At 47.6% G+C, this 16,962-nt stretch overlaps 7 protein-coding genes across 7 annotated transcripts; 3 read left to right on the top strand and 4 right to left on the bottom strand.

Annotated features, from left to right (window-relative positions):
- Positions 1–436: 436 nt before the first annotated feature.
- On the top strand, positions 437–2,505 carry N7484_001150 (putative serine/threonine protein kinase; the record flags this gene model as incomplete). The annotated part of the gene is made up of 4 exons (XM_057111570.1): positions 437–748; positions 772–994; positions 1,049–2,363; positions 2,418–2,505. The coding sequence occupies 4 exons, from the start codon at positions 437–439 to the stop codon at positions 2,503–2,505; spliced, it is 1,938 nt and encodes a 645-aa protein (XP_056976307.1).
- Positions 2,506–3,049: 544 nt separating this feature from the next.
- Positions 3,050–3,623, bottom strand: N7484_001149 (uncharacterized protein; the record flags this gene model as incomplete). The annotated part of the gene is made up of 3 exons (XM_057111569.1): positions 3,050–3,136; positions 3,198–3,560; positions 3,612–3,623. 3 exons carry the CDS (start codon positions 3,621–3,623, stop codon positions 3,050–3,052), a joined length of 462 nt encoding a protein of 153 aa, XP_056976306.1.
- A 1,017-nt stretch (positions 3,624–4,640) lies between these two features.
- Positions 4,641–8,408, bottom strand: N7484_001148 (uncharacterized protein; the record flags this gene model as incomplete). The annotated part of the gene is made up of 5 exons (XM_057111568.1): positions 4,641–4,882; positions 4,934–5,042; positions 5,094–5,304; positions 5,356–8,253; positions 8,320–8,408. 5 exons carry the CDS (start codon positions 8,406–8,408, stop codon positions 4,641–4,643), a joined length of 3,549 nt encoding a protein of 1,182 aa, XP_056976305.1.
- Positions 8,409–9,181: 773 nt separating this feature from the next.
- N7484_001147 (uncharacterized protein) lies at positions 9,182–9,912 on the bottom strand (the record flags this gene model as incomplete). Its single annotated transcript, XM_057111567.1, has 3 exons — positions 9,182–9,603; positions 9,653–9,712; positions 9,765–9,912. The coding sequence occupies 3 exons, from the start codon at positions 9,910–9,912 to the stop codon at positions 9,182–9,184; spliced, it is 630 nt and encodes a 209-aa protein (XP_056976304.1).
- A 1,076-nt stretch (positions 9,913–10,988) lies between these two features.
- Positions 10,989–12,881, top strand: N7484_001146 (Cupredoxin; the record flags this gene model as incomplete). Its single annotated transcript, XM_057111566.1, has 2 exons — positions 10,989–11,907; positions 11,989–12,881. The coding sequence occupies 2 exons, from the start codon at positions 10,989–10,991 to the stop codon at positions 12,879–12,881; spliced, it is 1,812 nt and encodes a 603-aa protein (XP_056976303.1).
- A 1,241-nt stretch (positions 12,882–14,122) lies between these two features.
- Positions 14,123–15,722, top strand: N7484_001145 (putative MFS transporter; the record flags this gene model as incomplete). The annotated part of the gene is given in 3 exon segments (XM_057111565.1): positions 14,123–14,431; positions 14,451–14,734; positions 14,786–15,722. 3 exon segments carry the CDS (start codon positions 14,123–14,125, stop codon positions 15,720–15,722), a joined length of 1,530 nt encoding a protein of 509 aa, XP_056976302.1.
- Positions 15,723–15,901: 179 nt separating this feature from the next.
- On the bottom strand, positions 15,902–16,708 carry N7484_001144 (uncharacterized protein; the record flags this gene model as incomplete). The annotated part of the gene is made up of 1 exon (XM_057111564.1): positions 15,902–16,708. The coding sequence occupies one exon, from the start codon at positions 16,706–16,708 to the stop codon at positions 15,902–15,904; it is 807 nt and encodes a 268-aa protein (XP_056976301.1).
- Positions 16,709–16,962: the final 254 nt, after the last annotated feature.

Raw genomic sequence — 16,962 nt, 5'->3', positions numbered from 1 at the left:
GGATCAAGTCCATATGAGCTCAGCTCAAGTCGATAGACAGCCGGGTTGTCCATTCTCCATAACCAACACTAGCGAGCTTTGCACAGCCTGTATGACGTGGAGGGAGTTGCCAGGGCAACTCTATACAAGGGGTAATGAGCAGCAGACAGGCTGAAACTAATTAAGGAAAGTTTGGGATCGCGCAAAAGTGGATAGCACATCTTAGCACATCTTGGAAAAACAAGAGAGGGAAAAAGCCAAAATCAAGATCCAATTCGATCAGTGGAGCTCGGCGATCGTCGTGTACGAAGCATTAAAAGCGAAGCAAAGCCCTCTGGTTCTTGATTCCGATTTCGCGGGTTAGCGTGTCTTAGGCTTTTCTTATCAAGGGGGTGCCACTCTCAAACCCCTCTATCGCTCTTCTCCATCCTACACCACGGTACTCCGTACTCCAACCATGGCTGTCGATATCGCTGATGACCGTCTGGGTCTCCGTCTCCCTAACCCCCCACCACTGCTACACACTCGCGGTTCTGAAACCTTCGATCGCCCCTCTACCCCGTCGGGCCATGGATTCACAAGTCCCCCACAGACCCCTCACGGCAGTCCTAGCAAGTCGCGGGCGCCGCCGGGCGCGTTGGACCTGCCCAATGTGTTCGACAATGCTATGAAACTCACGCCCACATCTCCGTCCAAATCAACCCATAATCACTTCAATCATCCCATGTTTACAGCCGACAGGAGCAGCATTGAGGATTTTAATGAGAGCGTTATCCATCAGCGCCCGACCAGCCCAACACGCAAGTCCAACAAGGAAAACACCCCCCTACCACCCGCGCCCCCAAGGACCTGGGACCAAAGCCGACCGCAGCAGCTATCTCTCGTCATGAACCATACCAGCCCCGCGATGCGGATACCTCTAAGCGGCAGGTCCAGCTGCGCGGCCTGACACCGGAGGAAATGGAGAAACTCCAACAGCCCCGTGTTAAACGTCTAACAAATGTCACTCAACTTTGTATGTCTCACCCTGAAACCCTATATACGTATTTACTAATGAACCCCGCGCCAGATTTCCTCGACCACTACTTCGATCTCCTCAGCTACGTTCACAATCGTCAAACTCGCCACTCACAGTTCAAAGCCGCATACCCGGAGCCTCCTGGAACCCCCAATGAAGAATATGAGCCCGCGCTCCTAAAGTATCTCGGTCGCGAACGGGCGCATCTGCGCAAGCGTCGCACACGGCTGCGCCAGCATGACTTCCAGATACTGACGCAGGTCGGCCAGGGTGGATATGGACAGGTGTACCTCGCCCAGAAAAAGGATACCCGGGAGGTCTGTGCGTTGAAGGTGATGAGCAAGAGACTGCTGTTCAAGCTCGATGAGATCCGACACATTCTCACAGAGCGTGATATTCTGACCGCTGCAAAGAGCGAATGGCTTGTCAGATTGTTGTATGCATTCCAGGATGATGACCAGATTTACTTGGCGATGGAGTATGTCCCCGGTGGAGATTTCCGTACGCTCTTGAACAACACCGGTGTCCTGCACAACCGTCATGCGCGATTCTATATCGCAGAGATGTTCAGCTGTGTTGATGCTCTGCATATCCTGGGTTATATCCATCGTGATCTGAAGCCCGAGAACTTCCTCATCGACTCAACCGGTCACGTCAAACTTACCGACTTCGGTCTCGCGGCTGGTATGTTGAGTCCCGGGAAGATCGAGTCAATGCGCGTGAAGCTGGAAGAAGTGGGCAACACACCCGTTCCATTCGGACGGCCCATGGAGCAGCGTACAATGGCCGAGCGACGACAGGGGTACCGAACTCTTCGGGAGCGAGAAGTCAACTATGCCAAATCCATCGTCGGGTCACCTGACTACATGGCACCCGAGGTGCTGAAGGGCGAAGAATACGATTTCACCGTCGATTACTGGAGCCTGGGATGTATGCTATTCGAGGCGTTGGCAGGATACCCACCTTTTGCCGGTGCGACCGTCGACGAGACATGGCAGAACCTGAAGCGTTGGCAGAAGGTGCTCCGGAAGCCGGTCTACGAGGATCCGAACTACTTCCTTTCCCGGCGCACGTGGGATCTCATCACAAAGCTCGTGGCGGCGAAGGAAACCCGATTTAAGAATATCAATGAGATCCACGCACATGATTATTTCGCCGAGGTCGATTTTAATCACCTCCGCGAACAGCGTGCTCCTTTCGTCCCGGAACTGGATTCAGAGACTGATGCTGGGTACTTTGATGATTTCAGCAATGAGTCCGATATGGCCAAGTACAAGGAAGTTCATGATAAACAGCGCGCATTGGAGGATATGGCCGATCGCGATGACAAGATGAACAAGGGATTGTTTGTTGGATTCACCTTCCGGTATGTACTACTTACCCGCTTTCCACTCTTTTCGTCCAATACTAACTCTTCCAGTCATCGCAAACCTGCCGTCGACAGCTCGGGCCGCAGTTCTCCCCGCAAACCTATTGCGACTGATGGCAGCTTCGGAACAATGTTCTGATCTGATGTTCAACGTGGAAGGCGATTCATTTTTCTTTTCGTCTTGCTCTGTATCTCTTCTCTTCTCTCGTCGCACTGGAGCCCGCGTTGAACTCAAGCTGGATCTTGGTTTCCTGGTACCCTGGTAGACGCCTGCGTATGGTCTGAGTATGAGTTTAATGGTGCATGTTTTTTCATTCTTCTCTATGTTTTCAAAACTCGCAATCGAGTGATTCTTGTTCTCAATTATTCATGGGGGAGTAGGTGTGAACTCTACGCGTTACCAAGTAGAAGATATCAATAGATGGATATGTCAACTTACACATTCTTGTAAATGTAGTCATTGGGTACATGATACGTGGACACTAATACTTTTACTGAATATCTATATTTGGTTTTTCAATGACCATGCCGTAGCATTCCAGTGTACATTGTGTATTTCAAGTTGATAACTCTAAATCAGTGGAAGTGAGCCCGTCATTCCAATGTTGATACATTCATCCGACGTACTATCTCCACTCATGTCTCGGGTATACAGCGGAGCGGACGGAACAAACCAAACGAACTTAGTGGTTAGGCAATTGGCGCACCATCTTCAAGATTTCAGACTCCTGGTCTCCAATAACAGCCCGACCATTAACCCAGTCAACGGTCTAAAGAGCAAGTCAGCAATCGTCACGCAAACCTAAACCACCAAAAGGAAAGTAAACATACCACAGGCCGCACAAAACTACTCTTATCCTCTTTGAACTTCTTGATCGCATCCTCTGCATCCTTAGCTCCCTTGATCAATTCCGATACAGCATAGGTAGCCTTATCGCCTTGACCACCAACTCCGGAGACGGGGTTGATGTAATCAAGGATATTCCGGAGCTGATCGGTGGTGGGATCGTTGGTGGTAACCTCGACCTCGAACTCGCCGCGCTGCTGCTTGGCATGAGAGCTGTAGTCACTGGCTTGGTCTTCTGTGGCTGTCTCGGCAGCAGCTGTGGAGGCTTGTTTGAGGATTGTGAGGACGCGGGTGCTGTTTGGGATGCTGGGGGAGTGGAAGAGGGTGACAGGGTCGAGGGTTTTGCTCTGTAGGTTTTGTTAATGGCAATTGTTAAGACTTAGGTAGGGATGCCTTACGAAGCGGAACATTTTGGCGGTTTGAGGTTGTGTTGACTGATGGGGTGTGATGTGAGGTGGAAAGTTGGTGGTTATGAGTCGGGAGGAGCTTGTTAGATGGATTGGATGATGTCATGTGCCGGGATCCGCATTAGGTTTGGCGTGGCATGAACGGGATGTTGTGGAACTTGGCAACGCTTCGAAACTGGCTTGTATGTACTGTAGTTGGCAGGAAGATATATGCGTGTTTCAAGGTATGGAGATGCTTAGCTGTTCATTGTTATTTCCCCGCCTTTTGGAGAAACAATTGGGTTCGTGATGTCAACCCTAGCGCCCGTACCATGCAAGGTCTTCGGAAACGGTCATTTCTTTCAATATTGGTTTATTATTGTTTAGCGTTACTATATCCAGCTAGCATAATCTCGAGTATCCTTGCTACCTGTATATTGATTGCTCTTGAGTCTGGACTATCTCTCATATTCTCTCTCCTTGCAGGAGCTTTTCAGGGCGCAATAACGGCCGGAAGATTTCGGGATATAGAGGTACCCACATCGCCGGCATCGCTATGCTCTTAGCCTCCACGGGGTGAGATAGGGTCGAGAACATATGGCCGCGCTCATAGAGGCAAGCAAGAATTATCCTTTGAGAAATTTCATAGTTATACATATGGGTGTCGTGATTCATATAGTGATTTACGAACACATCCATCAGGTTTCGGGCCGCGGAAGTATCTTCTCCCATGTACATTTTCATGTATGAAGCTTGCAAACTGTCTGCCAATTAAGTGTTCGTACATACGACTGTCGCTACAACATTTATCCACTTCCATTGAGCAACATTGAATACTTATGCACAGTGCGCACGCCTCCTGCGGCATCCTGTCTGACCCTTCACGGCTAAGCGCTACGCATATCTATAATCTAACTACGCCAATTCGCCCGTGTAATATGATCAAATAGAAGAAATTCAATTAAAACGTCAATAGTCGTGTTCTCGTGGCTTTATCATGCTGTCGTATACTAAAAATACAAATTGTTGTACACTTTGACATCACTGAACCTCTTGAGAATGATTGAGCTGTGGCAGACTGTGGAGCATCTGGGTCAACTGCTTAAGAGGTGTAGGTTTTGTCAGGAACTTATCAACGCCGCTGATGGTCGCTTCCCTCTGTATATCAGAAGAGAGGGCGGCCGTAAGAATGACAATATGGGCGGGTTCAAGTTTGTCTGCTCTTTCGAAGTGTCGCATTTCTCGAGTTGCAGAGAGACCATCCATGTGTGGCATAGAAATATCTGTATTTGTTCAGTGGGAGAGCATAAAGAACCTTTGGTGCCTGGACTTACCCATTACGACGGCATCAAACCTCTCATTTTTGAATGCTTCCACTGCTTCTATTCCGTTTGTTGCTGTCTTATATGCCAACCCAGTGTTTTTAACACAGGTTTCAATGATCTAATCTTAAGATTAGTTAGGGTCGTATGTATAAGAGAAAGAGCCACTGACCTTCAAATTGACCGAGTTGTCCTCAACCAAAAGAACTTTCTTTTCAGCACTTATCATGTCTTGCTTTGTTGCCTCAATCTCTGCATTGATTGATTTCCGTGGGGATTCGTTATCATTTTTGAGGGATGATCCGGCACGTTGGAGATCTTGGGCGATCCCTTCTGGGTGCAAGCAATTTTCGAAGACTTTTGCTATGGTCTTTGGGCTCACACTTTCAACCTGTCAGTAAGACGATACGCAAAGGTGGGAGACTATCACTCACGGCTGAGACAAAAAGATCGCATGGTCACGATCATTCTCTTTCACCACCTTCCAACTGCTCGCTTGGTCACTCAAAACAATCAAAGGAAACTTCGTCCTTGATTCAATCAAGCGCCGAATATCTGATCCCGCGGGGTCGCTCATCACGGTTCGATATTCATGTTCAGTCACAATGAGAAAGTCTGCCACCTCTCCATTTTCAAGTTCCTCAGAGCTCAAAACTTGAAGCCCGAACCAATCACTCACCATGCGGCCTAAACTCATCCGAATATTGTTAAAGACTTCAGGTCGGATACCGAGATCACCGCGCTGGAAGCTTTTCGTGAAAAACGAGACTCTCTTCCCGCTGAGCTGCTCTCTCAATCCGTGATATGACGATGGCTGCTCCATGCATGGCTGTGGCTCTTTCAAGGGAAAGAGCACGTCGACATCCGTGCCGCGGTCTTTTTCACTCTTAAACTGTATTTGGCCACCGAGAGACTTGACGATTTGGTGGACCAGGTGGAGACCCACACCCAGACCAGGGGATTGTGTATCTTCTTGGATGAATGGAATGTAGAGGTTATGGAGGAGGAAATCTTGAGACATGCCACGGCCCGAGTCACTGATCGTTAGGCGTACCGCTGGCACGGTCTTGTTGTCTTTCGTTCCCATGGTGTCTTTCCTCATGAAGAGCCGGATATAACCTGTCTTGGTGTATTTGAGGGCATTACCGAAGAGATTCATCACAACACGACGCCAAGCTCCCGCATACACGGAGTAGTTCCAGTTATCTTGCCATTCGATGTCGACAATGGCCATGATGCGGCCCTTCTTGTCCTTCAGCGGACCGGATGAGAGTCGCCAGTCATCGTGCTTGGGGTTATTGGCAGCGTTGGTCGCCTCTCGGCCATAGAACTCGGCACCAGCAAGCAGACCCTCCACAACTTCTTGCACCAAACAGCTCAGGTCCTCCTTTTGTTCGAGGCCGGGAACAGCTAACTTTGGCTGTGAACCCATGCTCTCACTTCCATCTTGCAGGCTGGATCGCCTCGGAGCCGTGAGAGTATTGATTTTGGCATAGTCCAGCAAATGGTTCAACGTATCTAACAAAGTCCGCCCGCAGCTGTGCACTGTATCAACTAATCCTTGTTGGGTATAGCTTGTGACTGTTTCTTGAAGTAGCTCGATAGTCCCAAGAACACCATGCAATGGAGACCGCAACTCATGCGAGATGGACGAGATGAAATCGCCCTTGGCACGATCGGCGGCTTCGATATCCATCCGCGATACCTCTGCCATGACAGTGTTGCTGAATGCAGCCATATATGTCAAATCCTTTGGTTCTGACAACACACGTCCAGGGTCATTGGTCCAAGCCAGATTGATCGTGAACCATCGACTGCGGTGAAAGTCCCAAACAGGATAGATAGCAATGCATCGAGCGTCAGGGAGGATCTTGTGGAAATACTTTATTTCCATGGTTTCTTGTCGATACTCATTTTCCTTCGGAGATCCAGGTTTGACAGCATTCACTTTCCCAGTGTAAATCTGGCTCGTCTCCGTTGCTAGTCCTTCAAAACTCAGTGCAATACTGCCATCATTTTCTATATGGAAGATTTTCCCTCGTGGATACCGATCTATGAGATGGTTCACAAAAGCACCTGGCAGAGGAACATAGTGGCTTTCTTGCTTGCTTTGGTCTCTACCCGAACCAGAGGAAGTAGAGTATCCCAGAACTAGACTTTTGGGACCATGGATCCCTTCATCTAGCTTTGGTTCAGTATCATACATTTGTTCATCCTCTTCGAACGTTGTATTGGAATGTGAGTCACTGTCAACTCCAATCATTTGTCGTCGGGCATATACGCTTGCATCGATGAACATAGCACCCTCTATCTCCAGCGCTTGGTTCATGAGACAAGAAGCTCTATTGAGTACTGACTGTACACTTGATGGGGCGAAAGACTTCTGCAGTCGCTCGGTAGTAGGCGTGAGTGAAGGTCGCTGGTCGTTTTCTTCTTTTTCTGCCGCCGATTCGTGTCGCTCATCTTCTTTGTTTTTGAATTTGCGGACTGGCGATTGGTTTCGACTTTGCTCCCTATTCGGCGCTTCCTGTTCTACAGAAGACGGCTGAGACTGTCTGCATCGATCATTTTCGTGCCCAGCGTTGTGCTTGTTGTCACTACTTTCAGTGGATATTCGAATCTCCTCGAGCTTCTTATCGACATGCGCAAGCCCGTGTGGCTTATCATTCGAAAATTCTGGACCGTCAATTCCTTGACTCAAATCTGAATTGCCGCGCACAAACAATCCTAATGCGCGTACCATCTTCTCTTCGCGATTCTCTTCGCGCATGGCCCGCTGCGAAATCAGGTAGTCCATAACGGTTTCGCTGAGCTCCTTCAAAAGCGTTGTATATTGCTTGCTTAAATCTTTGCGAGGTTGATCATCCAGCACCGCGACACTGCCAATGATATAGTTTTCTGGGGATCGAATCGGGACAGAAACATAGAATCGGTGGTGCGGTGCCGCTGTCACGAAAGAAGCGTCCTTGAACCGAGAATCTTTGGAAAGATCAGGAACTATGAAACTCTGCTCTCCCTCACCAGTGAAAGCATGCATCGCACAATTACACATAGGTATGGTCTCCCGTGGCAGTTGCTGCACACCGCACCATAATGACTCAGATCCCTCTCCACTTTCTGTACTGCGCAAACCAAGCCTTGGCGTTGACTCTGCAACGACATGCTGCGTTGTGCGATCGAAGAGGGAGATGAGTGCGCACTTAGCATTTAGTCGTAGACTCGCTAGCTGCGCGAATGCCGTCAACACGCTATCGCGTGAGACATTGGGCTGCTGGCCGACTGATTGCTGCGCGAACTTTTCGGAATGCGAGAATCCCCAATATGGAAGATATCTATAAAGAAGGTCTTATTAGAATGGTCGGGTATAGTGTCAAAGCGCGGAGGTAGAGATTCCATACAGGTGCATTTCCCGCTCGCGGGCAGCATCGATATTGTAGGCATATTTGCGGGGACCTTCGTGGCCTCTCGTCTTTGCGCCTGGCGCCATTGAATGATCATAACACTTTACTTTGATCGCGTCAAAGAATATAGTGATGTGAATGATAATCTGATAGTCACGTGCAACATGATACCCAGCCTGGAGCGCGTGTACCTGGTGGTGGTTTGCTTAAAGCTAGAGTATTACTCATGACATCATAGTATTTGACGTCTGGATTCAAGATCAGAAAGTCAATTCGGGTGGGCTCCAAAGGGTGGACTTCCAGGGCTTTCGAGACATGCCGCATTTTAACAGGTTTGAGCCGATCGATGGACCCCAGTTGTGGGGCCTGGTGACGATCCGTTTTTTTAGATCCGCTGACGTCATGTTCATCAACCCCCTACATTTCCAGAGACGTTTTGTGGATGCGATGTCATTGCATGTCTGACAATGAATGACATGCTCTAGTGGGTTTTGGGAAATATTGATGCTCGAGGGCTCGGTGTCTATGAATTGTATGGCGCACTGTCATTGTTCACCTTTTGCTTAAGAAACTAGTTTTAAGCAACTGATTGGGTCATTCTCTCAATAATTTAATTTACTATACCGAGGGATTTAATTAGTCCACCCGCTCTTTGCCGATCGCTGCACAGAATGTTAAGGGCCAGCCTAGCAAATTGTTTCACAAGGAGTGTCAAACCAATGTCCCAATGTCAAAGTCTATCAGATAGAAATTAAGAATCCCAATAGAGTCCACACATAATAATTCATCATTTGGTGATTCTGCGGGACAAAGGTCTATTTGTCGCGCGCACTTCGCAAGATCACTGCACTAGCTAGGTTTATTTGCCAGGGGCCACCGAGACTGGTTGTTCCCACACTCCAATTGTCTTCAATAGCAACGGAATATCTCCATTGTCTGTAACTGTACTCCATAGCAAGTCATAGGTACCATTGCCATTGGGCCTTGCATAGAACCTTGCGTTATGTTCACTAAGCATGACATTGTAACTGTACTGAGTGAAAGTGTCGACAATCTTGCCCCCAGAGTCAGCCGGAGCAACGAAACCAACTGGATCAGTCGTTGATGTTGAATTCGTCTGGGTGAGACATAGAAGCTGGGTACTCAGGCTTTCTGCTGTGGGTCCGAAATCTGGCGCACTGACATCGAAAGCCCTAACAATGATATTTCTATAAACGATATCGGGCAGCGTGTTATTGACGTGGGCAATCCATGTGTGAGAGTCAGTGGAATTAGATGTAACTTGTTAGATTTTAGTTTATATCATCTTTTTTGAGAGACAATCACTTACAGTACACATTCCTAGCGGTCGCTGCGGAGGAGTGCGATGCGTCGCCGATTTGTGCTAGGCCTGTGAAGTCATATTAGCTTCGAGATATATGTTTGCTGGTGACGAAATTTACCATCGGCATAAAAGACGGGTAGACCGTTGATATTGGTGCCGTACGCATACAGACCAAAGGTACTCTCATTGGACTGGCGTTCGACCAAAGGGACCGCTTGGCATGCAAGTGCAAAGATAGCGATCAAAATACCACCGAGAAACATCATTCTATGGAGATTGAATGGATAATGGACTGCAAAAGAAAAGTTATGGGTTTAGAGCAAATTATTGAACTTGATTGGAGAAAAAAAAATTGGTTGTTATGGTAGTTGTCACATTCGCCCTCTTTTATATAATTCCCATAACAAAAGCCTGCCATTCAGGCAGGACACACCAGTTACTTACACTGCAAGCTGGGCTAAGAATAACTTTGAAACTGTAGTTTGGGGTGGCCCTTGGCATTTGCGCCTCTGCACGCTCGATTAATGCATGTCCATGCCCAGGTAACCCGTGCGCCACTCAGGGCCTGTACGACGCTGACAACTCTCCAGGTAGACATCTGGGTAGGCCGGAAGCCTTATTGCGAGAGATATTCCAGCGATCGCTAGGTGATATCATCCCAAATATTGCTGGGTCATTCGGCTCTTGAGCTCAGCTCTCATTTGTAACACAAGTACGCGTCGACGCCCGACCACGGCCTGCTGTAGCTCACCTGGGAATCTACCCAGGTGATATTTTGCTATTTGAAAGGTATGATACCGCAATTTATGTTTTTAGTCAGGCTATAGTTGGGATATTCGTGTTCAGACTGTGGCCCCTCACTTGAAGTTGATGGGCTGAACATTATCTTCGATACCGAACAATTACCCCCATTAGAACTAAAAATGATGTTTGAGGCCACCAGGGCCTCCAGGCTCACCACACAATTAATAAGTGGGAATCTATAATTATAGCCTGGCTGTGTCTAGGGGATTTGCAATATTAGGCGTATGCGATTCCCTGCAAAATAGTTGCCGGGAGATGGTTCAGTGGATATCATATAGGTGAAGTTCTTATCACTTCTCAGATTTGTATTTCCGAACTAGCATTCCCTTGTAGATTCGAAACATCAAGGCCGAAAGTCATGTAGGGCTTATAGGTCCCTGGGGCATTTACCCTCCAGTGGCCTATCTAGATATATCCATAAATACTCGTTCATTGCCGTCATGTTCATCTACTACTCATTCGATTATTCGTTCCTTTCCCTTTATCACAAAGAATCTTCAGTGCTTTGGGCCAGTATCGCTTCAGAACATCCGGGAAAATGAACTTGATATCATTATATTTTTGGGGGCTTATTGTCGGTTTTGCTGTCGCAATTCCTCAAAGTCCTCCGACTCCTACCAATGCTTCAACAACAGCGGCAAATTCCACCAGTACTTCATGCGAAGCAAAAAGTGATAGGGCTTCATGGTGTAACTATACTATCAACACCGACTATGAAGAGACTGCACCTTACACCGGGATGACCCGAGAGTATTGGCTCACTATCAATAACACCAAGCTCAGCCCAGATGGGTACCCTCGAGACGTCATGACTGCAAACGGTACAATTCCTGGACCCACACTCTTTGCAGATTGGGGTGACGAGGTAGTTGTCCATGTGACAAACAACCTAACGGATATAATCAATGGGACGAGCCTTCATTTTCACGGCATTCGTCAGAATTTCACCAATCCCAATGATGGCGTGAGCTCGCTCACTCAATGCCCTATTGCTCCTAAGTCCTCCATGACCTATCGCTGGCGAGCTGTTCAGTATGGGACCTCCTGGTACCATTCTCACTATGGGCTCCAAGCCTGGGAAGGCGTCTTTGGTGGCATAGTTATACGCGGACCCGCCAGTGCAAACTACGATGAAGACAGAGGGATGATGTTCCTTAACGACTGGACACATCGACCTGTTGATCAGCTATTTGATATTGAACGAACAAATGGGACTGCCAACCCTGACAATGACTTAATAAATGGCACGAATATCTATCCAGTCACTAATGACACTTCAGTAGGGAAACGATTTGAGCTTAGCGTAACCCAGGGAACCTCCTATCGGCTTCGGCTTGTCAATTCCGCAATCAACAAAAACTATTTGTTCCAAATTGATAATCATAACTTGACTGTCATTTCGATGGACCTTGTGCCAATCAAGCCATATAACACATCCTGGATCTATCTAACAATGGGTATGTCTACTGTCAGCTTATCAAATCACCACGCTTCTACCACAGCCTCAAATTCTGAATTAACATATTTATCAATTTTAGGCCAGCGATACGACGTCATACTTCACGCAGATCAGGCCTCAGTGGCTGAAGAGTTTTGGATACGACTGAATACCAGCTCACTCGCTCAGGACTCGAATGCTCGTTCATCTCTAGGCATTCTCTACTATGGCGATATACCAGCAACACCAAGAGATCCAAAGACTAAAGAGACCCCTACCATCAAAGCCGTTGATATAGATGAGCCCTTGGATAGTTTAATACCTGTCGTTGCGAAAAATGTTCCACCTCCCATTAGTTCCTCTTGGAACAGGTCTCTGACTACAGACCTATTACAGAGTAATGATACCGCTTCTTACAGTTGGTATTTGAACCGCTCGACGATGCATGCCAATTGGACAAATCCCACTCTATTACAACTTTACAACCAGCATGTCTTTAATGACACCATTGGCCCTTACATCGATACTACAAGCAATGGAAGCACTTTCATCCAAAGCGCTACTAATTTAATCGATATTCCCACGAAGAATACATGGGTTTACGTCAACATCATCAGTGCTTCAGGCACAGCCGGCCAAGAAGCCCATCCTATTCATCTGCATGGTCATGACTTTTATATCCTTGCACAAGGAACCGGCACATTTAATGGTGTAACGAAGACCATCAACCCACCTCGACGCGATACAGCATTGCTGTATGACTATGGATACTTGATTATTGCTTTCAAGACTGACAATCCGGGTGTGTGGTTGATGCATTGCCATATTGGCTGGCACACCGAAGAAGGATTTGCACTGCAGTTTTTGGAAAGGAAAGATGAGATTGCAGATCTGATTGATTTCAATACTTTGAACCAGACTTGTCAAGCATGGTCAGATTATACTTTGGAGACTAACAGCGGCAATATGGGAATGAATATCTCTAATGTTTGACCTCGACCGGTGGACTCTCGTGGTTTTTATGGACTAATGGGGCTCATATTTGATCACTCACTGTTTTTGTACCCTTGACTTAGATTAAGTGTTATGCCGATGAAAATGGTGATTCTCAGGGGTTTGTCTGGTTTTGTCTCCACTTCAAATGCCTTGTTGCCCATCATAGGTGAATCAGATTGTTACCAAAAAAAAAAAAAAAAAAAAAAAAACAAACCTAGAGCTAGTTCCCCAACTTCAGGACTTGTGATGTTATACAAATTTTGATCCCTATTGATCTCTAGATATCTCAAAGTCTGCATATTTAGCGCCTAAGATAATCCTCGATCTGACTTCCTCATTAGAAGTGCAATATGTACTTGTCACGAGAATTTCTATATGCGTCAAGGTACCCAACGGGTTGATTTCAGCACAATCTAAGGTCGGATTGTTGAGTCTACCAGGATATGGGCGAGATCTAATTAGGTGGCTAGTGATGAGGCTTGTTTATTGGTGTGGCTGGAATAGTGGTGGTTTACGTTAGGAAGTTGAAGTTTTTCTATACATCTAAGTCATTTATGTAATTTCTTCTTCTTTCCTATTCTCCTATGACATCCTTGAAAGCCTATTTTTGCCCCTTTCTTCCTGGTACGTAATCTTGGAGCGCTTTCATGGCAACATTCAGTTGTTTCATACCGATGTCTTATCTGAAAGAGAGTGGGGGCAGCGGGCTAGACACAAAGGTGAGAGCTATTTATCCAAGGGTGTGGTGTGGTGCCATTCCCGTCGGCCCATTTCCGTCTCGGCACAACGTTTTCGGCCTATGAACTTCATGCAAACAAAAGAATTTGATTCGATGTATCTGACCGAGATTAGCCGGCCACCATGTGATTTCGCTACTACCCAATCTTATCTCGTATCCGTCAGCCACCGCGGGAGCTGGCAAGTGGACGGCGAGCCGGGGTAGCGGAGAAAGATCACCGTGGACCGAACATTATTGGAGGAAAGTAAGTTTGCTTGCAGCATTCATTTATCGCTAACTACAGCCACCAATGATCAGCCCGAGACGAGTATCAATCTAGGAATGATGACCGCATCGATTCTCTCGGACAATGCGGAGGCGTGGGGGGACGCGGGGAAACATGCCCCCACAAACTTAGTTTCAGCGTGGGGGGATCCAGAGATAAAACCCCGGAATCTTGACTTGATCTGGTTTACAGCGTGGTTTCTGCGCAAAATATTCAGACTACATGCGCAGCAACATGTCGAAGCCGAACGCCGTTCATGATGAAGACCCACAGGCTATGAAGGATGACCTGCCTGTCGACCCACCGCACGTACCCTTGACCGAGAAGGAAAACAAGCGCATTTGTCACAAGACCGACCGTACCATCCTTCTCGTTCTCATCTGGGTCTACTTTTTACAGATTCTTGACAAGACCGTCCTTGGATATGGAGCGACATATGGAATGGAGACCGATACAGGGTTGACAGGAAATGAATACTCGTTGATTGGTTCCATTGCCCCGATCGCTCAACTATGTTGGCAGCCATTCTCCTCCTACCTCATCGTCAAAGTTCCCCCCAAAGATTTTGATGCCAATTCTATGTCTTGGCTGGGGTATTGCGCAGGCGTGCATGGCCGCTTGTCACAACTTCAGCGAGTTGATGGCTGCCCGCTTTTTTCTTGGACTCTTCGAGGCAGGATGTCTGCCGCTCTTCGGTATCATTACTAGCCAATGGTACCTCCGATCAGAACAGCCTGTTCGTATCGCAGCATGGTACAGCACCAATGGTCTAGCGACTATTGTGGCAGCTGCTCTATCGTATGGTCTAGCCCACATCAATTCTGATGTTCTAGAATCTTGGCAAATGTAAGCCAAAACAATCCAAGGTGCAGCAAACAACTCACTAATATGCTCCAGAATCTTCCTATTTGTAGGCCTTGTGACCATTGTCTCCGCCCCGATCGTCTACTGGCGCCTTGACAACGACATTAGCACTGCTCGATTCCTGAACGAAACCGAAAAACTCCAGGGCATGGAGCGCCTCCGTGCCAACCAAACGGGTACCGGAACTACAGAATTCAAGCTCAGTCACGTCTATGAAGCCGTCCTTGAGCCCAAAACATACTTGTGGATTGGCATGGCAATGCTTCTAAATATCGGTGCCAGTGTGACCAACACATTTGGTCCACTGATTCTTGATGGCCTGGGCTACGATACATACCGCACCAGCCTCTTGACAATGCCGTTCGGAGCCATGCAATTCATCGCTATCCTGATTGCTAGTTGGCTGGCTCAGACTGCTCGGGTCAAAGGAGCCATTCTCGCAACATTCATGCTTCCGGTGGTCGCAGGCCTAGCCATTCTATACGCCGTTCCTCGGACGGATGCGAATCAAGGTGCTCTTCTGGCAGGCTATTACTTGCTTGCATTTTTATTTGGTGGAAATCCGTTGATCGTGACTTGGATTGTTGGTAATACTGCAGGCAGCACCAAGAAGTCAGTCGCTATGAGTCTGTTCAACGCAGCGACCTCTGCTGGAAACATTGTGGGTCCGTTGCTATTCAGCTCGAAGGATGCTCCCTCCTATCACCCGGGTCTGCGGGCCTGCCTGGGCATCTTCAGTGCACTGGCGTGCGTTGTACTCATTCAGTGGGGAAATCTGTGGTTCCTCAACAAGCAGCAAGCTCGTCGTCGCGTTCGAAACGGGAAGAGCGCTATCATCGTCGATCATTCCATGCAATCCCACTTCCATGGTGTTGAAGAAGGGAATATGGATGGTGTGACTCATGCTGGTACGCACGCTAACCAGGATATCACTGATAGGGAGAATGATGAGTTTGTATATCTTTATTAGTCTTGGAATACTTCATCAATCAAATTCATCTCAATGTTTTCGAATCAATATCTTCCAACGCAATGTAGTTTTGTATTTTTACATTCCTTTTGGTATCTGAGTATAAAATCAACCTCGTCACCTTGCCAGCCGAGAGTGGTGTAGCGATCCACCCGTCTCACTTCCCGCAGATCAAGGCCTTATTCATAGGAGCCAACAAATATTTCATCAATCGCAATTTTGCGAGAAATCATGGCTTGCTCATACAACAAGTTCACAAGTGCCTCCAAAGCCGTGCGATTAGACTCAACTCCATAAGGCCATGGATCGCCACCAAATAATAAGTCGATCTCATCTATATCAGACGTGAGGAACGGCAACATATACCGGTAAGTGGAAAGGAACCTCATCGAGCGCAGAGCCATGTTCTTAGACTCATTCATGGCTTGAAAAATACTGCGCGGGACGAATGGGTGCTGTTCCACAATATCACTTTTTATGACAACAAGGTGCATGATAGGGAATATTCCAGTTCTTTGATAATACCCCTTCTCGGTTTCACGAATGTTCGGGAATAAACGTTGGATATGAGGTGCATGTCCGAGACACGGTGGAGCGTGTGCACCGACTGTGGCTGCAATCTCGCCATCTTCGAGTAGTTGACTGAGCGACTTTGGGCTTTGATTCGGGACTCGCTCAATCGGTCGGAGGAGTGGCTTTGGCATTGCTTTTCCGTGGGAACCAGGCTGGACTAGGTCTCCCTCAACCCAAGTAATCGTAGATAGGTCGACCCCTGCATCCTGCAGTATCCCTCGGACCCAAACAGCAGCGGTCATAGTGTAGACCTGAACACCTATCTTTTTTCCATTGAGATCGGATGGTTTAGAGATGATGCTCGAGTTGACCACAATACAACTATGACGAAATGCCCTAGAGGGGAACACAGGAATTGCAACTAGGTCTCGTTCACCGGCCGCATACCGGCAGATAAACTCCGAACTGGACATTTCAAAATATCAAATTCCATGCCTGGAATCATCCGATCAAATATTTCCCGTGGGCAATTGATAGCAATGTAGTTGAGGTCAATTCCGACAGGCTCGACCACCTTGTTCGCCAGGGCATCCATGCGGTCATAAGACCCGCAGGCAAAGGTCAGACGAAGCCTATCACCCATTTTCAATGGGCAAAATAATTGTTAATCGAGGGAGAGAAGATATGAGTAAGAGAACGTTTGGGTCCGTAATTTTGAGCCTGTCCT

This window comes from Penicillium longicatenatum, assembly GCF_028827895.1.
Source record: "Penicillium longicatenatum strain IBT 33135 chromosome Unknown contig_1_segment0_segment0, whole genome shotgun sequence".
NCBI lineage: Eukaryota > Fungi > Ascomycota > Eurotiomycetes > Eurotiales > Aspergillaceae > Penicillium > Penicillium longicatenatum.
Note: the sequence above shows the minus strand (reverse complement) of the source record. Positions and strands in the feature narration are given on the sequence as shown.